We start from the raw sequence: 26,800 nt of genomic DNA, 5'->3' as shown, positions 1-26,800 counted from the left end.
GAAAGAAAGAAAGAAAGAAAGAAAGAAAGAAAGAAAGAAAGAAAGAAAGAAAGAAAGAAAGAAAGAAAGAAAGAAAGAAAGAAAGAAAGAAAGAAAGAAATTCAAATTTGAACAAGGCATTACCCTATAGCCCGAAGAAAGACAAAACTTAGAAAACAAGATAATACCAAATATTGGTGAGCATGTGGGGAAACAGGAACCCACATGAACTGCTTTGGGAGTCTAGACGGTGCAGAAATTCTGAGAGCAAGCTGACAATAATTACAGAAATGAAGGATGTTGACAAATAACAATGCAGAAACTTACACTCAGATCTATAAGGGGTTATTTGCAGAGATGATTGTTAAAGCTGTGATAGCAGGAGTTAATTACACTATGGATGTCCACATTTAGGAGAATTAAGGATGAATTAAGAGCAATGTATACATGCTATGGTATGTTAAGTAACAGTCAAGCAATGAAATAGAGACACAAACAGCAACAGGGACAAACTATAAAAACATAGTGTTGAGTTTACAAAGTAAGAAGGAGAATATAATCTATAACATAATACATTTACTTTTACAGTTCATGCATACTCAAATATTATATACCTGTTCAATTTGCAAACATAGTATTGGACTTATTCCAATCATTTCAACAGAATATATATGGGAAAACAAGGATGAACGTAGAAAAAGGAGGTTCAGGAAAAACAAAGTCAAACAAGAGAAATTTGTATAAACCAATCGTCACAATGTGCCATAAACTAAGTCGTATGATTAACTAAATTATGCATCTGAAGTGAAAAAAGAACAAAAACAAGAGCCAGAAACAAGCAAGCAAAACAAAAAGAAAAAAACAAAATCTCCAGTTGTTTGTAATGATTAATGTGGTTTGACAACCAATAAACTAAGTTTGTTTATAAGATCTGTTCAAATCTAGTATACTATAATCATAGGATATTAGAAATACTGCTCAAAATTAAATAAAGAGAAGTTTGTGATTAATGGTTTATTTGAAATTTTCATAGATAAGAATCTCAGAATGAAGAGAAATGAAGTTTAAAGAGGATGAAAGTAAAGACAATGTTTGAAAACAAAATTGCACAATATAAGGAACTGTGCAACAACTATAACTGAAGTAGAAATTCAATACTGAATTTCCCAGTAACCAAAGGACAGAAGAAAGTATGATAAATTCTAAGATTTAAAATGTCCCTAAAATATATTTTGAAAATTACTCCTTATAATAAGTACATCTTTCCTGGCACTGAGACTTGAGAAAAATCTCTCTGCATGTTCTTATAAAAAGAGAGGGAGGTTTCTAACAACAGCACCATAATAAATAGATTTCCTTTAGGCAACATCTCAGTGTAGCATGAAGAGACAATGCCTGAGAATAGTTCAATATTATAGCTATTCTGTGGAGTTAAAACAATGTAGTCTAGATATACAGTTCTATGCTGGGGTATCTTCATACACATGCGTATTTTTATGATCTAGAAGACCATATAAACTATAATTTATACTAGAACAAAAGGAACTTGCAAGTGAAGGGAATTGGTATTTTGGAGTATCTACTGTACATATGTGCATTGGACTTTCTGCATTACCATGTTATCTGGTTTAATCAGATGCACAAAGCTAGAATGGTGTCAGTGGCATGAGACTTAGATCCATAATTGATACCATAGATCTAAGAGAAAATGTTTAATTTTGAAATATATTCAATATTCTCCTGGAAAATTAACAGAACAGAGTTCAGTTAAAAACTCTAGATTCATTCCTCTTCTTATGACCACAAGTTGTTTTATATTCTCCATTTATACAATAGGAATTCTGTCTCTGCCATTGTAAAAGGAAGAAACATGAAATTAATGGACTAGCCTCCTAATTATTGCACAACTAAGGAAAATGAGGTAAATGATATTATAAAAATACATTAGTCAAGGCTAAAAAATTAAATTTTGAATATTTACCTGTTGTAAAGAGTTGTTAGTTTAGAAAGATGAGCACAATTTTTAAATAGACTGAAAAAGAACGTCAAAACTACTAAACAGATGGTTCAAATTAGGCAAGAGTTCATGCACTTTACATTATAAAAACAAGAAAACAAAGAAATAATATTAATGTGGAACAAAAACTGATGCTTTCAGTGTCGTGCGTAAAGATAAAAATGTAAACTTATGGCTGGCTTTGATCCCTTGGAATTACTACCATAGGATAGCATTGGTAAAGGTAAGGAAAATATGAGTCATCTAACAAACAAAGTGGTAAAATAAAAAGGAGATTTTACTTCATAATTCTCCTAGCTTCGATGACATAACCCAGTATTAAAAGTTGTAATTTGTGCACTCCATTTTTCATTGTTTCATTTTTGTAGAAGAAGCTGTCTCCATAGTGCATTGAATTATCAATAAAATTATGTTTTATTTTAGACTATAGAAACTTAGCAAAGAGGCAACGAACTCTACGTTATGTGGAATGAGCTGCTCATTGAGAAGTTAACCATGGTTATTAGATTACTCAACAGCATTTAATTGACTTTGGTGAATTTATTCTACCCTGTAGTTGGTCTGAAGGTAGAGTTGAAAAGTGCCAATTTGGGTACTGAGTAAAACAAAAAATTGAGAGCAAAGCGCAAATAAAGTTTAAGAGTTTTTATGTCAATATACATTCATTTTTGCATTTACTACAATAAACATGCATATTTGTGCATTATGTAAGGAATCTGTATAATGCATACAATTAACTATTTTAAAGTGATAACACTTTATTTTTAAGACACACAAACACATATTTCCTCTTAAATAGAGAATCCACAATAAAAAGATCAATAATGATCACAGAAAAATTATTTCATGCTTACCAAAGAGATCTACAAATTACAATGCTGGTCTTATGGGCCAGCAGTTTTCTTGTCTACCTTACGCCAGCCTGACATAGGCATAGATGTTAGTTTATGTGTCTTGAGATTGCCCCCAAATTCCCCTACAGGAGGTTTGTGTAAATTTATTTAACTCACTCCTAGAACTCAATCTCATTTATTGTGTCTTTGGGATATACTTCGATTTTGTCAGCAAATGACTAAACTCCAAAAGAATATATTTCAAGAAATTATTCACATTGTTTGATTTTCTTGAAAATCCATTGCAATGAAATTTTAGTTTTAGAACAAAGTGAGAGTTTTTGCACAAAAAGACCTTTTCCCAAAAAAATACAGTGGCATTTTTCACAACAATATTCATTTTATAGGGCTTTACTGGTGTACGCATTTTTATTTGAGCCTTTAAATCAGGGATCAAAAACTTTTTCTGTGAAGAGCTATATAGTGAATAATTTTGGCTTCGCAAGTCCTGTGGTCTCTGTTGTAACTACTCAACTTTGCAGTTGTAGCCTAAAAACAGCCACAGACATTAGGTAAACAAATGGGTGTGGCAGTTTTCAAATACAATTTTATTTACTATAGCGGCAGAGGGCCAGATTTGGCCCCCACGTCTTTGGTTTTTCAACTTCTGCTTTAAATAATTGTCAGGTTCAGGGGAACCTACTTTTTTAAAAAAATCTGGATTAAAAGTAACATATTCCAAAGTCAGAACATTTAAAATGTGTATGAAATTGAAGTGAGGAATTATGTACTAATCTTCCAAGTAGCTTGAAGAAACTACAGTTTTCTTTACTATAACTGAAATTACACACAATCACTAGTTAAATTTACATAAATAAAGCATATTTAATTTTTCCCTCATTTACTCAGTTTTAAAATGTAGTTCTTATCCATTTTATAGAAAGAGAAGTGCATACAGATACACTTCAACTATATCACCTTAACTATATGTCTTAACAAGAATAAATTTCTTCACTTAGGGATGTTATTCGGTATTAAAATTTTTGCAATCATTATGGAGGTTTATAAATTCAAGTATGTAGAATTGCAGAAATTGAGACTTCAAAACCAGGGTATAGTGGTGATTTGGCTATAATTTTAACAGTTTTGTTCTCTGCTATTACAGAAAAAAATAATTTGTACAGCCTTCATAGAAGGAAGATTTAGGCTTGTATTTCAGATTAAAACTGTATGTGGAAATATATATAGCCACTGAATTTGACCTTTGGAACCGCTAAACTTAAATTCTGTTGATGAAATTACATTATCCATATAAATGACCCATTTTATTTTCTCCTAATTTAGAGAATGAAGAGTCTCTGTTTTCCTTCTAAGAATTTACCACTTAAATTTTGTCTGTGATTATATTCTCTCCCACATGTTCTTTTTTTTGCTTCATCAACTAGTTGCACATTTCCTCTTTATAGCTACTTCCTTTCAACCTATAAACATGACCAAGTCACCTTTTTACTAAAAAGAAAAGAAAACAAAATTTATTTCTACTCTTGTCTACCTTTGTGGATCTCTCTCTTTGTCATTCAAATATTTTGGTAGAGTACACTAAACTAGCAGTTTCTGGTTCAACAGTACCATTCATCACTTAACCTGTTATTAGACGAATCCTGCCTTAACACCCCACTTAACACATTATCCCTGGAAACTTCGTCCTTGCTTTGTGCATTGTTCAAAGAATATTGTTTAATGTATCTTATCCAATTCCTTTTTTCCTGGGTTTTATTACACCACACCTCCTAACTTCACTGTTTCTACTTATTTAAGCCATACTGCTCTAGAAGTACTAACTAGTACCTCTAGTATTTTGCGCCATAACTAGTATTTTGTGCCATTTACTTAACTTTAGTAAATTAACACAACCTTTATGAAAAACAATATAGAGATTTATCAAAGAACTAAAAATAGGATTACCATTCAATCTAGCAACCTCACTACTAGGAATGTACCCAAAGGGAAAGAACTCATTATATCAAAAAGATACCTGCATTCTTATGTTTATCACAGCATTATTCACAGCGGTAAAGATACGGAATCAACCTGAATGTCTGTCAATGGATGATTGGATAAAGAAAATGTGGCATATATATGCTATGGAATACTTCTCAGCCATTAAAAACGAATGAAATAATGTCTTTCATAGCAACATGGGTGGAACTGGAGGACATTATCATAAGTGAAACGACTCAAACAGAAAGTCAAATACTGCACTCTCACTTATAAGTGGAAGCTAAACAGTGAGTCCACTTGGACATAAGGAGTGGAATACTAGAGGCTGGAGACTCCAAAGGTGGGAGGGTGAGAGGTAGGTGAGGATTGAAAAATTGCCTATTGGGTATAATGCTCACTATTTGGATGATGGGTACACTAAAAGGTGAGACTCCACCACTATGCAATATATGCATGTAATAAATAGGCACCTGTAACCCCCAAATTTGTAAAAGTAATTTAAAAACTACTAGCTACCTCAGAGAAATTTTGTTAGTTTTAAGTAAGTTACTACATATAAAGCACTTAGAATAGCATGGCACATAGTAAGAACTAAATGAATGCTAACTCTAATTATTTTAACTTATTTTCTATTTTTACTTTCTCTTTTTGAATTTGTCTTCTAACTTTTCCTTAAATATGTGTTTTCCCCTTGCTTTTGGAGTTAGTTCACTTTGCTTTTTATTTCATCACTGTCTAAGGTAAGCTATACTAAAGGAGGTATTGTGTCTAAGGGCCTCAAATTAAAACCAGACTCTCTGGGCTCAAATGCAAACTGACCTCACAAGCTGTATAATCCTATGCAAGAAACTCAGTCTCTCTGTGCTTCAATTTTTTAAATCTGCAAAGTAGAAACAATAAAAATATCTCCTTCATGGGACTGTTGCAAGGATTAAAAATATTAATCATGCTTGGTACACAGTAAGTCATATTTAAGTACTGATTGTTGTTATATTGTTCTTGCTTTTATTAATTCCTCTGAATTTGAATACTACATTTTTGCTGATATCTCTCCAACATCTCTTGCCATGCCAAATCTTTCCATTGGGTTTTGTATTCCTGAACATGGATACATAGCAGGACAGCTCCACCTGAATGATTTATAAGAGTTGCCAGTTCAACACAGCCAAAAATTAACTCAACAACTTTCTCCCAAACATGTTTCTTCCCCTGTATTATTGGAATCATGTTACTGTGTCATTAGCCACACAGATGCTCAGACAATAAACATGTGAATATTTTGATTGCTTCTCTTTTATCTCAAATATGAAATTCACTTAATATTATCTCATAAAAATTGAAACCTGTCTTCTCCCTTTCTACTAAAACTGTTTATATTATGTGGTACAAATGTTTTTCAATGACTATTGAAATATCCTCCTAAATGTTCTTGACATTCTATTTATCTCCTAAGTCTGTGTGCCAGTTCCTAGAATAATTTGCGTACACAGTCAAGCTAAGTTATTCTCGTTGGCTTAGAGACAAACTGAAATGGATTCCTTGATCTGTCTGCTCATTTTTGCATCCTCATTTCCAGTCATAATTTACATGTACCATATTGTTTTTCATCTTCATAACACAAGCTAACATTATTCTCTCTACTAATTACCCTCTACTCATCCTTTAAGATGTGGCTCAAACGTCATCTCTGCCATGAATCTTTTCCCAATTGGTTATTATGCCATCTCCCTACCCGATCGCTTGGTTGAGACATTTTTCTTTTTCCTTGGTTTCAACAGAATCTTTAAGGAACACGTATAATTATCTGCTTGCACTCTTGTCTTTATTACAAGACTGTAAACTTCACAAAAGCTAAGACCGTGATTTATTCATTGCCTATTAAAGTAGGCTCTGAATAGATATTTATTGAGTTCAAAACACCAACTGCAGACAGTTAAACAGATGAGAACAGAAGGTCCAAAACAGTATTCCATCTGAGATGTTAAACAGCCTTCACAATTCTTAATAGTGAAAAATAGAGCAAAGCACATTGCTATAATGTGTATGAGGCAATTACTTGCAAATCATCTGGTCTTGAAGGCATGAACACATTAAGAGTTGTCTTTAAGCATGAAGATTTATAGTTAATACTGTGTGTTCCTATAACCTCAGTGACTACCTACTCCAACCTTTATCCCCACCTCAACCTACTATAATCTTAATACAATAACCAAAGTGATCTTTTAAAACACAAATGTTAATGGTGTCACAGCCCTGCTGAAAATACACAATGGTTTCCTTTTTAATTCAGAACTCCAAAACCCTATGAAATGGCTATAGGTCCCTGCATGAGCTTTTCCTTGACCTGACCTCTCTGATGCATAGTCTATTAGTCTCCCTACTGCTCACTAACCTCCAGCCACACTGCTCTTCAGTCAGCTGTTCTTTGAGTATATCACATATGCTCCTATCTCAAGGGTCTTAGCATCTGCTGTTCCCATTGTCCAGAAAGTTTTTATCTCATACTGTTACATGACCTATGCCCTCACTTTTTTCAGATTTTTTTTCCAAATGTCACTTTTATGGTGACCTTCTTAGTGAGACCTTCTATGGCCACCCTTTTAAAATTCCAACCTCTCCCTATAATTTAATCTCCCTTCCATTTTTTTCTTTATCATTATCTGATGTATTTAATATCATTCTTTGTCATTATTGTTATTATTTTCTTTCCATGTTCTTCAGAATGTAAGTTCTATAAAGCAGGACATAGTAAGTGCTTAATAAATAAATTCAAACAAATGAATAAAACATTTCTTTTTTGCGAGAAAACACCCAACAAAATGAGATGGGGTACTCTGTATTTTATATCTACATAGGCTCAAATGGCAGCTCACATTTTCTTTGATATAGAAGTCATCTTGTACCACCAATAGGCATATAGTAGAAGCTTGAAAAGGCAATTCGAGAATGGGAATACATTGATGTCTATATTGTGTATGTTGTGTAACGATGGTTCCTGGCATCAGTGCTTAGATTGGGGATGGTTCGAATTAAGGGCAGGTTCTCTGACATCTGAGAATGGGGAGTAGTGCCTTTGTCATCAAGGCTGCAGCAACATTCTCCACTCAACTCTGACAAAGAAAAATCTATATAAGGATCAATCTGACATCAGGAGCATTTTTTAGAAATTGAATCCCAGAACTTCTGCTATAAGCAGTTTTCCATTTGTTTTATGTTCCAAAGCATCTGAAGCTGTATTTAGAATTTTGATTTCAGAAGATTTTGTGTTTTAGTAGAAATTACAGACACCTGGATTTGAACCTACTTTACTAGCTGCAAGTAACCAGGGGAGTTATTAGATATCCTGTGCCTCAGTTACCTCATCTATAAACCAATTCTTTATAATAAAATGGTATATTCCATGAAATGCACATAGAACAGTCCTTGGTACTGCGGCAATGAATGTGAAACAGCTCAGCTTTTGAGTTAGGAATACCTGAGTTCAAATGTCAGGTCTGTTCCTGACTTTGTGTATGAGCTATAACTCTCTGAGTTTTAGTTTCTGCATGTGTAAGATGAAGAAAATCATGTCTAACATGCAGTTGTGAGATCTAGGAATAACCTGGTACCTACTCAGCTCCTGTGTGCAATAGGTACATATAAATAATAGTCTCAGTTATCAATTCTGTTTATTAAGTGTCTTTTCTCTCAGGATATCATAATAATTGATGATATATATAGTGTCTGATATATTTAATTTACATTTATAATTCATAGTAGCTTATTATTACTTAATTATAATTAATAAGGTATTCAAGCCAAGGGAAAATGCTCCCTACGAAGTATCTAGGAAAGTTGGCTTTCAATAAATACTTATAGAATTAATAAAACATATAGAGATTATGTTCCATTTGCTTTGTTTAAGAAAGCAGGAGTCTATAAAATGCATATTTGAGAGAATCACTATAATCCAGAGTTTGGAAAGCAGATAATTGAGTTTATAAGTGCTTTCTAACAATTCAGGTATGTTTCTAAGGATTAATTTAATTTCTAAAGATTAATTTGGGCAAAAACTTTATCCACATGAATATGTTGCTTCTAGATAACTCCAGAGGGCTGAGTTTGAATCTGAATAGACAGACATTACAGAATCAAAAATTTCAGCTAAATAAAAGGAAGATGTATATACTCTGTGGTCTGATAAATCAATGACTTCTCTTGGTTTGTAGCATCAGAGAGGAACCTTGATGAATATTGTCGGGGTACTCTATAAAGCATTTACCCAGGAGGTAAGAATTAACTAGGTGAAAATAAATATCCCTTAAAATGGTCTAGATTTGATAAGAAAGTGATTTCCTATCAAAATAAAGATTTGATAAGCAATTATGTTTCACAAAAAAGAGACGTATAAATGACAATAGTGCAAAAATTGTTATTAAAGAACTCACATGCAAAGTTATTCTGCTTTGTGTATACATCACATATGTTCAGCCTTTAATAAAGTCAGAATTTTGTGTTTTGTCCTGTTTTATATTGTGAATAAATCAATCCATATATAGCTAGGTCCATAAAAGCCAAGTATTAATAATAGTTGATTATAACATAACTTTCGATGCAAAGAGTAAATTCGAAGTCCAAATATCAGCAAATACATTAGTTGGGGAAATTTGAATGTAGTTGAAAATAGGTACTAAAAAGTATACGAATGGAGAAGTAGATTATATCAACAGTATGAGAAAGAACCTTATAATTGAACATTGATGGATGCAGCATGTCAAATGATTTGGTAAAGATTTCCAAATGAGGCAGATTATGGTGATTTCCAAATTAGAAACAGAACATATTGAGTGAGGAAAACCACTGATAAAAGAATTACTTCACTGTCTTCTGAAGCCATTCGGCTTGGAGGAACTATGGAATATGACCAGGTCCTTTTCTGCCAAGGGAATTATGAGGAATTTAAAAAGCCATTTCACCTCAGATTTGTGAAGTGGAAAATACTTTAATACAAAATCAACAATTTAACTCAGTGCGGTATGCTATAACATTTTTGGACATGTGTTTATTCTTATGACATCATGAAGAAAATTTTCCTTCCCTGATTGCATTTCTATATTATTTCTAATAGCCTTTGTTAAGTTGAGGTGACTTTCTTTCTAAAACCTACCCAAAGAACCGAGGATTTACAAATTTAATTATCTCCCAGAATGTACTGTATGATTTTGAACTAGAAACATGTTAGGTTTTAAATTTCACCATAGGCTAGGAAAAAAGGAATAAAAAGTTCAAAGTGCTCCGCATTTGGAATCAGTAATTTTGTGTTCCAATGAGAAATGTTTAATCTCCAGTGCCAAAACGAGGTGAAGCCTTCCATTGATTCACTCTCTATCCAAAATGTACCCATTACCTCTTCTCTGTGACCTAAGGCAGGTCTCTAGAACTCATTTTCATTATTCAACTTGCAACCTTTTCTTTACCGAGGATCATTTTTTCTATATTCAATATTCTTTTTCCCTCTAAAATATTCATTTTTTTTCTACTTGCTATCTTTGTAATTCCACTTTTGTAAAACTGAGTTCAAAGCCCACATCACCAGTGTGATCTGCCTTACCTGTCTGCTTTATGCCCTGGACCTTTGATGACCTGGACTCTTTCTATAGACAGCCCTTGACTCACATTCTTTTATCCAGTAACTGCCTCCTATTCTACACATATGCTTTAAAGCTGCCTATCCTTCCATCTCTACGAGCATCCAAGTCATTCCTCTCCCATCATGTAGAAGATGATTACAGAAATACAATCTCCACCACTACAACTGCTAAAAAGGATGAACAAGTGGGGGTCTTTCCTTTGTTCCCTGCGATCAAGAACACTTAGGTCAATGTCTCATATATGATTGAAAAGCTTTCTTACACAACGAGCTTAATGTTGCAGCTGTGTTGTTACTTTAATTCTATTATTATTCATATGTCTAAGACATATGAGTTGATGATAATTAACTTTTGCTATTTCTCTACAACATTGCCTTGGGTGTCATGATTTAAGACTATCATTTTGACAACATGACAAAAAAATCATGGGTTATAAGTACCTCTTTTAAAAATTCCTACTTCCAAGATCCAAATTAATGATTTCTATATATGTGTATAGCATATGTGTATTTATAGAGTATATGTCTATAAAAACTCTATGTATATATATTTAAATTATTATATGTATATAAATCACACATAATAAATAAAGCTGACTTTTTAAATAAGACCTGCATAGTACAACAGCTAGCTTCATTTTTCAGCATCCAAATAAATCATCTATTTACTGACCACACACTATACGCAAAACACTACGTTGTGAACGTGCAGCTATGAATTACCTCCTCTTTTCTTGTCTCCCGTCCTTTCTGTACAAACCAGATAACTTTTGCTTGTAAAGATCGTGGAGTACATTCCAGCAAAGTACTGTTGTTCTCTATGCCATAAGCCAGATGCTCTTCAGTCTTATCCAAAGCATCCCCTACAACAGGAACATTAATGCCATCTTTGAGACTTAGATTTTACAGGTAAATATATTTTTCAAACATTATTTAGATCCCTGCAGTAACATGATTAACTCATTACTTATTGCTCATTTCTGTAAAAGGTAATTTAAAGGAATTATTTAGAAAGAATGGCACACCAAAGTTTAGGCACGAAACAAACAAGCAGGCTATGGGGTGGGAAAGAAGTAGGTAACTGAGAGTCTGGTTCCAAAGGATGGGACAGGATAGTCAAGGCAGTAAGAAGCATCAGTGTTAAACTCATGGAAAGTCTCTTCCCTTTATTGAGGGAAGAGAAAGGGAGCACCAAAGCACAGGACAAAATTTGTGGTTACAAACAAAAGCAGAAACCAGAAACGCAGGCAAAATGCCACTACATAAACATAAATGTGGATTATGTCTTGACAAGGGATTGCATTTATCTGGGTGTTGGGCTGCTGCAGTGAGAAGAGAATATGAGACTGAATCAGGGACTTTGTGAAATAGAGCTTGATTACAATCTGTGTTTTGGACCGGAAAGGCTCTTACTGGACTTGAACTCAAATTTGCATACAGGCAAGTACACTTAGCTGCAGTCGGGAATAAAAGCAAGCAGGATTACTCTCTAAAAAAAAAAAAAAAAAAAAAAAAAGTCCTACTCACCTCAGAACTGACCCCTAAACTTCCCTAAGACGAAGGTCCTACTTTTCTTTTGCCAGTATTCCCAGAGGCTTGAGTCCTCCACTGAATCCTGAGTCAGCCTGGGGTCCAGCAAAGTGACGCTGGAGCACAGTCACTGGCTCTGTGTATAGCCACCGCTGGTTTCTTATTTGTGGTGTCCCTTCTTATTACTACTTCCTAGTGAGCTCAGTGACACTAAATACAGCCTATTCAACAGTTACCACCATAATAGAAAGAGTCAGGAGAGTGTTAACAGAGAAGTTCTGTTTTACCTTCCTTACTTTTGCCTAAAGATGAAATTTCCTCAATTCCTTGCCCATCAGATACCACCACTCTATCACCTTTCTTGAACCACCAACCCTAGCCCTAACCTTAGTCAACTTAGATACAAGAGTAAAAGCTTTTTCACTTTATCTATCCCAAAGCTTAGTAGATGACTTGATAGAAGTAATACCAGTTGATAAAATCACCAGAAGCTATGTAATTGGTGAAGATAGTCCCTGGTATGAGATAAAGAGGTAAGTCATAAGAGTCACCATGGCATCAATCACCTAAAGTATGCAGCATTCTTGTTCTAGGGTTTCGTTGTTTTAATAATTGTTTAATAATGAAGCTTGGTGGTAGTACATATAATTTATTTTCCTAATCAGATAAAAATTAGATGTCATTTTTTCCAAATTTTAACTACATGTCAGAGAAAAAGAATACTTATTACATTGTTCTAGTATACATGAATCACAAAGAAAAAAAGGACTCTTTTTAAGAAGTTTGCAGTTTATATTCAATGTATTCTCTTGAGTAACCCAGAACAATTGATTTTCTATGGATTACCAACAAACTGTTGTCCAAAGCACTGCTGAGCTGCATTTCCATGTCGAACATCTTGTCTCCGGAAACGCCTGAAAGAAAGTAAATGCATTTAGGTGTTCATATTTTCAATTTTCCAGGCTTTAAAATGCAGCCAATTGCATTAAATACACAAGTAGTATTCTGCTACTGAAAAAAAAATGATCATTCATATGAAATAAGAATAAAATCCAAGTTTCATAGTTTTTCACATTTCCATTATATGTTCTTCAGTAGTTAAGATCTATGTTACCCTGTTCTTTATTTACATAATGTTGAATTCTGGAAACTCAAACAACAATGGAATACATTTCTCTTTACTTTTTGTTAAAAATTTAGTTCAACAAGAAATCTTCTAGTTTGAGAATGTCTTGAGTGGTAAAGTATTTGGGCAGAGAAAGACAATGGGATTTGAAGTAAAGTATTTATTGAGTACAAAACAGTTATTTTGAGTATAAAACTCCCATATATAATAAAGTGCAAATGAAAAAGGTGTTAAAATCCAAATAGTTCATTCTATAGTCATCATAATCAATTAGTACAAATAGAATTTCTAAAAATAAGAGATAAACTAATAATATACTGTAGTGAGTTTCCTTTTATTCAGATGTAACATTGAGGAAGTACATGTCTTTATTCAATGTGATAGTGTGTTCATCATGTTTAGCAGGATGTTGTGCATCTGGTGGGACTCAAGAAATATTAGTATTTTCCCCCTCAATCTGCCTAGTATAATTAGAATCATTTCTAGTATTTTTTTAATTTCATAGATTGTTTAGATATATAACTGAAAAAATACAATATTCTGTATCTCTGGAGAAACTCCAGAATATATATACATACACACACACATATAGATGTATAACATTATATATAAAAAATTCCAGAATATATGTAATATACATATGTTTTGAATATATATAAAACATATGTATGTGCGATTCAAGAATATATGACATATACAATATAATGTTTTGAATATATATAAAAACATTAGCCGGGCATGGTGGCTTACACCTGTAATCCCAGCACTTTGGGAGGCCAAGACGGGCGGATCACAAGGTCAGGAGTTCGAGGCCAGCCTGACCAACATGGCAAAACCCCGCCTCTACTAAAAATACAAAAATTAGCCAGGTGTGGTCGTGTGTGTCTGTAATCCCAGCTATTCAGGAGACTGAGACAGGAGAATTGCCTGAAGCCAGGAGGTGAAGGTTGCAGTGAGCCAAGATCGTGCCACTGCACTCCAGCCTGGCAATGAAGCAAGACTCTATCTCAAAAAAAAAAAAAAAAAAAAAATAGATAGATAGATAGATAGATAGATAGATAGATAGATATAGATACATATTTAAGTATATAATATAACATTATATATGAAGTGATTTAATATGTAAGCATTTTTTTGAGGAATTAAACAATGGGAATTATCATCAGTATTAATAGTATTGAAATTATAAAATCAAGAACTCTGGCATACTTAATTTAGCTTAGAGATTTAAATAGAAGTATTACATAAAGGTGGAAAATACCACTTGCCTCTCTAATTCATGGCATTTCTTCAAGACTGAGGGAAAAACAGAAGGCAAAGCAGAAGTTTTACCCTAGAGGGTGAGAGCATAGCTCCCAAAGTGACAATGAGATGCTTTAACCATATGCAATGATGAAATTTGGAAAAGTGAACCAGATTCAATTCCCAATACCACCACTAATGTTCTGTATGATCTTATGCATATTGCTTCCCTTTCCTGGCTCTTTGTGTCCTCCCATGTAAAATAGAGGTGGCAAAATGACACCTAAAATCTACTTCACTCTTTTTTTTTCATTTTAGGGTGTCCTTACTGTCTCTAAATAACAATAATAGAATGCTATTTCAAGAGATCAAGTGCTTTCTCACACAGGAGTTCAGACCTTATTTAACAAATTAATAGATATTGAAAACTGGGGCAGATGAACATCTGCAATCAATTTTTGGGATTATGACCTGTATACAAAAGTACGTTTTAGTTTTAGTTTGTTTGCTTTTCTTAATGCAGAGATTGCTGATTACAAAACCTTACCTAAAAACCTGAGATTTTACAAAGTTAATATTAGATCTGCCACATGTATCATCCTACTGAACTAGATTGAAAATAGAGCTTATGAAAAAACAACAAGCAAAAGTAGAAAGTTGCATGATTCTATGTTGTTTTACACTAGCATGTACAACTATTATACAACTAATAGCAGATTTAGATGATAATTAAAATGTTGTTGTTAATCCCTCACTTTGTGGAGTATTGCTTCTATATTGAGAACCTGAAGCCTGATGAGAAATAATGAATAATGGATAGGAATAAAATCAATGAAATGAGAAATGGCTTACACTTTGCAGAGATAGTGTTGTATAAAGATTATTATACAAGTGATATGAGGACAAGGAAGCTACAATCAAATAATTCTGGATAAGCAAGGTCAAGAACTGAGTGCAAAAATATTGCTGAAAGCTATTGGAAACATATATTTTAAAAGAAAGATATCACATTTTCCAGCAAGGTTTCAGTTCATTTTATACTATTCCAGTATAGTTGTCCTTTATTTCAGTATAGATATATACACACACACGTATATATATTACATATACATATATGAGTGTGTACATATATGTAATATAGACATCTATACACAAATATGTGTGTATATTATATATACATGTGTGTATATATATGGAAAAGTTTCAGAAAGGTTGAACAAAGTTGCTTTCATCCTCAATGTTGTGTATTATTCTTATATTTCTACTCTCTTAGAAATTTTTAAAGAGAACGCTGGAAATAGACAAAATACAAGAGCAAGGAGAAGAAAAAGATTCTAGCATTATAAACCATAGTGTATTTTGGAAGATCATTTTAAACAAGTGGTTTGGATTGTGAATTAATGTTTTTCCCCTGTTGACTCATTTTCACTCTGTGAGCAGAGAAGTATTTATTTTAATGACCAGTTTTCAATTTCTGCTTCTATTCAGGTCTTAAGCAACAACGATCTGCTATAAAAGCAAGCTATTTTACCTTCATGTGTTGAAACTTATCCAAAAATTCTCCCCCAGGGGTGAGTGATGGTTCAAAAGAATTTGACACCACTGAAAGATCTCCATTACATGTCACTGAACTGAACTAATTCATTTACGAGCACGGCTTCTGATTCCAGCATTTCACGCCTTCCTATCTACTATTTTTCTCATTCACTTGACTTTTTCTAAGTAACCCTTTTTGTCTACCACATCTACTGTATTATCAAGCTTAGGACTGTACACTGTTAAAAGATGCACCATATAAAACAATTAACTATGGAAACTTCTCAATTAAAATTCATTATCACTACTGCATGCCTAACACAAAACCCTGTCATTCATAAGCATTTGGTGCAAGGCTTGTAAACATTTTTATTGTTGCTGATGACAATAAAATAATTAATACTGTTATTTGTGGTTAAATTCACGTTCTACCCTCATATTCTTTTATTTCACTCCCGAGCCATGGTACTGGGTGCTTGTTTTTAAGCATTCTATTTCTGTGTGCAGAAAATTAATTCCCTTTAACTGGAATCTTCTTATATCTCTACCTTCTTCAAGATTAAGCTCAAAAGTGAGATTATTTTGAGAATTAAATAAAGTATTATATGCATTGCTCTTAATCGAGTACCTCATCCGTAGTAAGTGCAGAATAGCAAGCTACTACTATTATTATTCACAATTCCATTCTTCGCTTTAGGTTCCAATTTCCTTTAGGCAAGAGGTTATGCTTGTTTCTTCATATCCCTTGCACATAGTACAGTAATTGGCTTAATAGGCGAATACACTCCACTTATAATTGATATTTTCAAATAATTACATGACTATATTCTTCAAGAATTGTTTTCAAACAACAACAAACACTTCTGCAAAATCAATTAATTTGCTCAATTCTTTAAAACAATTGGTAAATATAGTTAAAAATGTCCTCTTGAAGCATAATTTTACTATCTGCTTATTATATCATTTTAAAAATACTGGAGTATTAATTTAGCTCAAGTAAAATTAACAAAATTTTGAATTAGTGAAGTTTTAATGAGGTTCTACTATATATTTGAACATATCAAACAAGAACTACACTAAATTGGGTTAAATTATATTCTGAGAAAGGTTTACAGAAAAGTAACCCAAAGTTAAACAATAAAAATAATTGAAATTAATACGAACTGTTTTTCAGTAGGAAAACTACCTATACTTCTATTGCTTGCTTTATTTTGTCTTTGGTCATTTTATTGCAAGAAAGAAACTGCTTATTCTGTGAGAAATAATAATACTTTTTTCCTGAGGTATTTCCACAAAGAATGCACAACTTTATATGGCTTGACTGAAGAGATATCCTTATTCTTCAAAAGACTTAACTGAACCTCAAGATCTCTGCTTAAAGAATCCTGGAATTTACCTTCTGTAGGAAATGGCAATGACCTCACAGAATTGTAGGCCTTGGAGTTTGGGGGTCTTTAAGTACCTTTCATTTGTGTTGAATTAAATCACACATTTCATTAATTATACAGGTCATGGATTTGCCTAGGAGTTAAAATATTCACTTTCAAAATGAAATAAATGAAGACCAGCTGGTAGAGAGGACATGGGGCAAATGCAGGATGTATTTTAGAAATTTCTTTATTTATTTTCCTTTTAAGTCTTTGAATCTCTCATGTGCAGTGGCTTGCCATTTCCACATTTTAAGTTTATCTGAATTCGTTTCATGTGTTGCAGCAGAAGTTTCAAAAGAAGGAAGAACTGACTCAAACCTGGGTGAAAAAACGGAAGGTCCAGCATGTTCAGCTCCAGTCTCTGTACATAATAATTAATACAGATATTTTCTGGAAAACTTCAAGTTTTCAAAGTTTCTATTATGAACAAAATATAACTATGATGATTTATTTAAATAAAAAGAGCATGGTTATTTTTCATGGAATGTGTGGGGGGAAAAAAAGAGCAAAAAAAAAAAAAAAAAAAAGCATTAGGGTTTTCCTAAGCAAGGGAAATAGTTCATCAGGTATCATATCTCACCTTTTCGCATGCGTGCCGGTTGGGTAATACCGGGAACAGGATATGCCATCCCAGGCACAGTAAGGGTCTCGAGCCAGGCAGCAGTCAGCACAAGCACTTCCATACATGTCACAGTGATGGAATCTGACTTGAGCCACAGCAGAAGCAGATCCAATATACAGCTGTTGCTACAGAAATCAGAAAGAGGTCACTAGCAGAAATAGACCACACTTTCACTGAACTATTACACCTAGTTTTCACATTTATACACAATCACCTCAGAAAAAATTCACTTAAATTTAATTCACTTAAATCAGCAGTTTTAGGAGTTTGAGACCAGCCTGCTCAATATGTCAAAACCCTGTCTCTACTAAAAATACAAAAAATTAGATGGGCATGGTGGTGGGTGCCTGTAATCTCAGCTACTCTGGAGGTTGAGGCAGGAGAATGGCTTGAACCTAGGATGTGGAGGTGGAACCTGGAAGACAAGAGAGAAACTCCGTCTCAAAAAAAAAAAAAAAAAAAATTATAGCAGTTGTTCAATATAAGTAATAGAATATTTATACTTTCATTTCTCTAATATTTGAGAAACATTCATAGACATAAATGCAGGAGCACCAAAATTGCTATACTGAACTTGACAAGAACTCAAGAAGCTGTGCTCATTATCTTGCATTATCCAACACTGTGGATCTTCCTTTAAAGATCTATGGTAACTGCCCGGCTCAGTGGCTTATGTCTATAATCCCAAAACTTTGGGAGGCTAATTGCTTGAGACCGGGAGTTTGAGACCAGCCTGGGCAACATGGCAAAACCCTGTCTCTACAAAAATTACAAAAATTAGCTGGCAGTATGTGCCCATGATGTCAGCTACTCAGGAGGCTGGCATGGAAGGATGACCTGAGCCTGGGGAGGTCGAGTCTACAGTGAGCTGTAATTGCACCACTGAACTCCAGCCTAGGTGACACAGTGAGACCTTATCTCAAAAACAGAAAACAAATCTATAGAAACAATTAATAAGAGATTTGGAAAGCAAATAGTCTTTTAAATATTGACATATAACATTTAGAAGAGTGACGTGTATATCTATCTATTTGCAGAACAAGTAGCTGAACATTTAGCATCATATCTTTCCTTTTGCCTGAACATGGAGGATTATTTATAAATAAATCTGAGAAAATATATGCAACAACTGTTTCTAAAGAAGTTTACACCAAACTGATTTCAGTGAAGTGGAAAAGGAGGTGTGTTTCCTTGAACACTCTTGGATTATCATTGTTACCATTGTTTTTGAAAAACATTAGTGAAAAATAACCAGGGAATAAAGTGCTATCATGATTGTAGAAGTAAAACTACTCTCATCTTCCTTTCTATAGAGATGGAAAATGAAGGCATGTATTAAATGTAAATCATGATATACTTTTGTCAGAATCAATCAATGGACATAAAGTTTCAATCGAACAAGATTAATAAGGTTTGAAGGTCTACAGTATAACACTGTACCTAGAGCCATTAAACATGTATTGTATACTTAACATTTTGTTAACAGGGTAGATCACATGTTAAAAGTTCTTACTACAATAAAATAAAGTAATAAGAGAAAAATAAAACTGTGAATAAGTCCATATTTAAGCACATGAACTAATATTCTCATATCCTTTGACCTTAGCTTACATATAGAACACACACACCCACACACACACATACACACACAGACAACTTACTCGCTTTGAAGAAATCTCCATAGAAATAATAGGAACTGGATCCTGAAATTTTTAAAAAGGTTTCGTTTTTAAGAAAATAATATAAAAACATTTACCTTAATATGGTTGTAAATTCCTGAAATTACATTACTTATATAAGTGGTTCTGTGTTAAGTACTGTATAGCTTTCATTTTAGTAAATCAATAAGCAAATACAATTAAAATACAGCTTTAAAACTTTTTTCTAATAGGATGGGCAGATATGCAGATGAAAGAGCAGCAGGTAATCTAACCAGCTTACTGCTTGTCTCTGGAATACGGTTTTTGAATTTGCATTTGAATATTACTTGTGCTTTGGAAACTCAAGTATCTTTAAATAAAATAATAAAGTCAGAATGTTCTATTAAAGTAATTGAATCATTAAAATGAAACCACTGGGTCTTTCAATAGGTGTTATTGCTAATAAACTAAGTGATCTTAAACTTTTCAACTCAAACCTAAACAAAATATTTTTCTGTTGGAGTGATCATGGTGAATCACAATTAACCCAGGATTCTTTGAACAAGATGAATAACCTGATTTTCTTAGAACTGCACCAGAGGAAGGACAATTTATACCACAGCTTTGAGAACCAATATGTTGTTTTAGGAGTGTTAAGGGTAGTGCATCCCTAAGGAACACAATAAACTCAGATCAGCTGTGCAACTGGAAAACCACAGGGCAGGTGAAATCCACTCTGGGGATGATTACGCTTTGAAGAGCTGCTTGTTAAAAGGGAACATTTGATCCTCTATGTCAGTGTTTTTTTAATTTTTTTAAAATTTTAAACTACAGAATCTTTATGCTTTCATACATTCATTCAAGTATTCATTCAGGCAACGTTTCTTAAGAGTTTACATGAACAAAACACTGTGGTGAGTGAATATTAAACATATTGCATTTTATAACACGAAATGAAATCTTATGTGGAGTCCCAGAGTGCTAAATAAACAAAAGCATAGCTGCGCTGGTTGATACAGGATGGTGGTTAGCTTTGGGTGTGGCTCTAGGGCATCCGTGTTCTAGTACAGCAAAGGCAAAATGTACTGCTTTTCATTTATAAAATCTTTCACATCTACCCATTATAAAAATATATAGCCAATCCTTGTTATTCACAGATTCTGTATTTGCAAATTAGCCTACTTACTAAAATTAATTGTAACCCCAATATCAAGACATCCTGTGTTTTTCACTCATGGACACATGCATGCTCAGAGCAGCAAAAAATTTGAGTCACAGGACATGCACATTCCCAGCTGAGATGAAACAAGCTGTCACTCTTGCATTCTTGTTTCAACTTTCATGGTGTAAATAAGTATCTTTTTCATGGAGTATGTAATGCCAAAGTTTTCACATCTCTGTGCTTTTCGTTGGTGTTTTGTTTTTTAAAATGGTCCCCAAACATAGTGCTGAAGTGCTGTTTAATATTTCTAAGCTCAAAAAAGCTGTGCTGTGCCTTAACGTTGAAAACTCTTTCCTTACATAAGCTTCATTCAGGCATGGATTATAGTGCTGTTGGCTGTGAGTTCAATGTTAGTCCATCAGCAATATATATTAAATAAGGTGTCTTTAAACACAAACACACATAAAAGAAGGTTATGTATTGATTTGTTGATAATTATGTTACAATTAGAAATTTGCTGGAACAGAACCCCTTATTTCCCTTGGGAGCAGTGGTTAGTATTCGCTAGTTCAGTGTTATAACAACTTTAAAGACCAAAACTGCTGCAAATGATGCGACTTGGTGTGTGTGTGTGTGTGTGTGTGTGTGTGTGTATAAGTGCATATTTGTTTACATATACACACGTACACATATATATGTGTATACACACATACACACATATATATATACACACATGCACCTGTGTATGTTAGTGTATCTGCATATGTAATTATTTTTTCGTGTCATTTTTTATCATTTTCTATTGTTCTTTTATAGTAAATTCTTTGTATAATTAATGCACTTAATAAAAAGCAGTATGCTTATCTTGCCACAGTGTTCACAATATGAAAATGTATTATTATTTTTTGTCAGTATTGATTGTACATTTCTATAAGATGTGACTGTAATACTGGCTCTGAAAATTATATGTAGCATAAATGTTATTTCTTTATAGTCACAGTTTATTCACTGAAATTCTTTCCATGCTAGGTAAATATTGATCTCTCAGTTGAAAAGTCTGTAACAATCCAATATATGCACTAGAATTTGAAATAATTCTTCACTTATATTAGCTCTGAATCCACAACACACCTGTTAGGAAAAAGAAAATGGACATAGTATCTTTCCTATTTACATCTCACTTGTAGTCATAATGCATAAATTTGGTCTATATTTTTTACTCTAAATACCTTGAATATCTGAAGTTCTTCTAGAATTACTTCTTCCATTGATTCCATTTCTTGGTTGTAAATTGTGATTACTTTCAGCACAATTCCATTATCTGTAAGAAAACAAAACAAGAAATAAACTAGAATCTATGTCACAGTCTGGTTTTCAAATAATTAAAAACCATGTAGCTGGCTAGGTGCGGTGGCTCATGCCTGTAATCACTGTGGGACGCCGACACGGGTGTATCTCTTGAGGTCAGGAGTTTGAGACTAGCCTGGCCAACATGGCAAAACCCTGTCTCTACTAAAAATACAAAAAAAAATTAGTCAGGCATGGTGGTGGGCACCTGTAATCCCAGCTACTCAGGAGGCTGAGACAGGAGAATCGCTTGAACCTGGGAAGCAGAGGTTGCAGTGAGCAAGATCATGCCACTGCACTACAGCCTGGGAGACAGAGAAGCCTTCATCTAAAAAAAAAAAAAAAAAAGTAGCGACTATAAATTCAGATAAGATTTGACATCCAGATGCATGAAACATTTTTATCACTGTCAGTTTAAAACAATACGACTACTTATAAACTCATATTTTTAATTAGCAAAATTAATTTTATATGCCTGGCCAAAAAGTAAGAGGAAATAATGATTTTTTTCAAATAGTTTGATCCAAAAATCCAATCATAGATTCAAAAATCAAAATGTCTTTTGGAATTAATAAAACATAAGAGAGATACCAAATTATTCTAGCTACTTTTTCTGTGATGCATGATGCAAGAAATTCTTTTTACTGAAAGCTACATTCATGGTACAAAACTATACCTTAGGGAATATTCCAAGCAACACACTGTGAAACTCACCATATATGTAAAACATACACATACATGCAATCACACACAGGTTTGGCAAGAAAAAAATCCAAGTATACACCAATGAGAGAAGTGTTTGCACCAATCATTTACTCTCCATAATTATCATTTGTTTTTAAAGTTTATATTTGTATTTTAAAATTCCATCTCATTTTTATCATTCCTGATCATTCCAGATCAGATCCCTGATTCTGAACTTGTTCCTTCCTATAAACATTTTAACAAAACATTAATTTGCTGATACAAATAATTTAGTATAATGCTAGACATAATTTAGAAAAAAATAAAATATCACTTTTTGCATATTTATCATACTATTTCAGCAGTTTGTTGAAATATTATCAAGTTTTATGGATAAGTTCATAAAACTGGATTATAATTAAGCATATAACAGTTACCTGTATTGTACACTACCCAAAGGAAACAAAAAATTGTCATCATTTTGAAAACTAAGCACACATATTAAATACTTGACAATTATGTCAGGCAAAAAACAAAGATGAGACTCAAATGATTAATTCGCAATTAGTGATTTTCTAATAAGAACCATATATGTATTGTATCAAAGCCGGTGTCTAGTAAATATTGGACAAAGTAACCATTATTTGTGGGATTTTTCGATGTTGTCCCCATTTTACATTCATCAGACATGTTCTTTTTTCTGAAAATCTGTGGTTCAATATGATGATACCTTTGAATTAAACATGGTGTGTATGGCAGAACAAATATGTTTGATACTTCTGGAATTACTTTGATCAATATGACAAGCAAGTATTTCTAAAAACATTCTTGGACTGTTATATATGACTTCTGCTTTCCAGGGCATTTAAAAATAACATATTAGGTTGGTGCAAAAGTTATTGCAGTTTTTGCCATTAAAGTAACAGCAAAAGACCGCAATTACTTTTACACCAAACTAATACTTTAATTACTTTTATCAAATATTAGTATTGATTATGCAACTTTAAACAATTTTGTTGGAAGTCACTATGAGTGAATTTATGGCCAATTAATTTCAAGTTTGCTGAAGAAATCTGATGACATGTTAATCTTCAACCCACAGTGCAGAGCACACTGTTAACATTAACTTCCTAAAATGAATGAACAAAATACAGCCCGTACCAGAAATTAATTTCTAAGAATAAGATGGAAGATGTTTTCTTGCTTAAATCTTTGTTTTAAAAAACAAAAGGATGGTCGGGCATGGTGGCTCATGCCTGTAATCCCAGCACTTTGGGAGGCCAAGGCAGGTGGATCACCTGAGGTCAGGAGTTCAAGACCAGCCTCACGAAAGTGGAGAAACCCCTGTCTCTATTAAAAGTACAAAATTAGGCAGGCATGGTGGCACATGCCTGTAATCCCAGCTACTCAGGAGGCTGAGGCAGGAAAATCTCTTGAGCCTGGGAGGCAGAGGCTGCAGTGAGATGAGATCATGCCATTGCACTCCAGCCTGGGCAACAAAGCAGGACTCTGACTCAAGAAAGAGCAAACAAACAAGCAACAACAACAACAACAGCAACAAAAGCCACAAAAAACAAAACAAAAATGAAAACAAAAGGATTATTGGAGAAGCCCAAGCACCAACATTAATATTAATATTATATCCTGTTTCCTGATCCAGGCTTGTGCCAATATCTCTTCAGAATTATGTATCTATAATTTAAGTCATGTGTGTTAGAATGCTCACTTCTCTAAAGATGATCAACTACTGTAGCAATTACGATGCTGAATAAAAAGAAAGACAATGAAAGAAAGAAAGAATCATTTTAAACACTTTAGAAATGACTATAGGATTTTAAAACACTTCAAAGAATTTGCTACATACTATTCTGGAGGCTGAAAAATTTCAGGTTCTCTTCTACACGTTAGATCTAATGTATGGGTTGATTGAAATTACAAATTTATTTGAAAATATCACTTTTAGTATATTTATCATACTTTTTTAAAATTAATGCAGGATATTATGAGTAACATTTGGCTTGCTTGGTACAAATGGTTGATCTTGACATGGACTCATAAGAATTGCTGTGTTTAGAGATTTAGGTGAAGTTATTGTCCCAAGTTCCAAGTTGTTCACAAAATCTCCAGGACTCACTGATCAAAGTCAGTAATGGAGCCAGGAACCTGACAGAACTATTCTTGCTATGACACTCTGCTTCCATTATGAGGACTTCTATTTGGAACCAACTTTGTTCATTAACATCTATTATTCATTTCTTTACTTATTCATTTATTCATATGCATGAAGTATTGATTATGTATAAGGAATTATGTGCTATGCAAGCCCCAAATCCTCTCTTTGGCAGCTTCAATATTTCTCACATCTGAAAAAAACCACATTTTTGTTGGTCAAACCATGACCCTTCTGACAATGAAAGTGGTAATATTCCCAGACAATTGGCCTAACCGCTTACTATTGCAGTCACATGAGGTCTCTATTTCAATCTGTCTCATTTTGGATTAGGAGTGTGAAATGGATTAATGGATGGACAGATTTGTTGATGGGTGCTTTTAGAAATACTATTAAAATTATTGAATTTAAAGGTCAATTTAGATGTCTCGGAGTACTTTCTCATCTCTTTACCTGTCCCAATAAACAAGACATCATATTGACCATCCTCAGCTTCCACTCGATCCACTGCTATTTGTTTCAGATTATATTTTCCGTCTGTTTTTACCAATATTGGTTTTTTATGGGCAGGTTTTATGGCCTGGTACATTAGTGGATGACTTCTTGCAAATCGGATGGCATCATCGGGATAGTCCTTGGTGGTTCCGTATCTCCCTCCATTTACTTTGCTGGCACACTGAAAAACAAGTGGATTAGATAATTCTTTTTGCCGTACACCTAAAGAGAAAATTTATAATCAACCACGAGAAGAATCAGAAAAATTGAAGATGTCAAATTAGTCAATTGTGCATTTAGAAATATATAGTAATCATATATTTTTCTTTTTTTTTTAACTTTTATTTTAGGTCCAGCGGTACATGTCCAGGTTTGTTACATAGGTAAACTCATGTCACAGGGGTTTGTTGTACAGATTATTTAGTCACCCAGGCACAAAGCCTAGTTCCCAACAGTTCTTTTTTTCTGATCCTCTCCTTCCTCCCCCCCTCTGACTTCAAGCAGGCCCCAGTGTCTGTTATTCCCCTCTTCATGTCCATGTGAGTAACTATACATTTTTCATTACAGAAATGGAATCTTCCTTGGAAATTGGAAAGACTAAATTTTTGCAAACATGCAGCATTAGAAATACAGAGAAACTAGAGAAATTCTGGAAAAGTGAGATATAGTTAATATCAAGACTTTGGGGATGGTCAAATGTTTAACATCATAAATAAATTATTTTCTATTTTTGAAATTTGCTTTTTGCAATAAGTTACATTTTGAAGGGAAACAATCGATTGTTCATACAAAGAGAAGAAATCTCTTTGCTGTGCAGAAACTTCTCTCTAACTAAGGATCACAACTATACAAAATAGCTTTACCACTATTGAGTCTATGATAATATGATGAGTGATGGTTCTGATTGGCTCACTGACTATAGAATTTTAGTGGTTCAACATAAAAACCTATTCAGATGTTATCACTGTTAATTGTCAATGGCAAAAAACTCTGTTTACTATAATCTATATGAATTTGTATTTTTAATGGATTTGACAAAATAAACTGGAAAACAAGAAATATATGCTATAACGTCAGTTTTTAAACCACTGACTATAAAATTAAATACTCAACAGTAGCTTAAGTTACTCATTGGAAAACCTTTAAATGTGTTCATTCTTGCTTGTTGGTAACTGCTCCCTCATTTTACATATTTTCCTCCAGAACTAGCAGCAATTGCAATGATTACCTTGATAAAAATTTTCCACTTTAGAATATAAATACAGTAGTTTAGTAATCAGATTCCACAAAGAGGACATTTATAATGGTGTGGTTTTTAAAATCAGACCATATTTCCTAATTTGGCATGGATTTTTCA

At 33.4% G+C, this 26,800-nt stretch overlaps 1 protein-coding gene across 2 annotated transcripts in view; it reads right to left on the bottom strand.

The window, feature by feature from the left end:
* SEMA3E (semaphorin 3E) overlaps positions 1-26,800 on the bottom strand; it is a 278,691-nt gene that overhangs the window by 8,116 nt on the left and 243,775 nt on the right. For both annotated transcript variants that reach the window (XM_023226663.1, XM_023226664.1), the window contains exons 11-16: positions 25,402-25,624; positions 21,977-22,068; positions 19,607-19,648; positions 17,904-18,070; positions 12,836-12,903; positions 11,183-11,322 (exon numbers count right to left, since the gene is read on the bottom strand). In XM_023226663.1, the coding sequence (XP_023082431.1) occupies positions 11,183-11,322; positions 12,836-12,903; positions 17,904-18,070; positions 19,607-19,648; positions 21,977-22,068; positions 25,402-25,624 (732 nt within the window). The remainder of the gene's footprint in view (positions 1-11,182; positions 11,323-12,835; positions 12,904-17,903; positions 18,071-19,606; positions 19,649-21,976; positions 22,069-25,401; positions 25,625-26,800) is intronic.

Source organism: Piliocolobus tephrosceles, chromosome 8 (assembly GCF_002776525.5).
Source record: "Piliocolobus tephrosceles isolate RC106 chromosome 8, ASM277652v3, whole genome shotgun sequence".
Taxonomy (NCBI): domain Eukaryota; kingdom Metazoa; phylum Chordata; class Mammalia; order Primates; family Cercopithecidae; genus Piliocolobus; species Piliocolobus tephrosceles.
The sequence above is the reverse complement of the archived record's forward strand: the minus strand, read 5'-3'. Positions and strand labels throughout refer to the sequence as shown.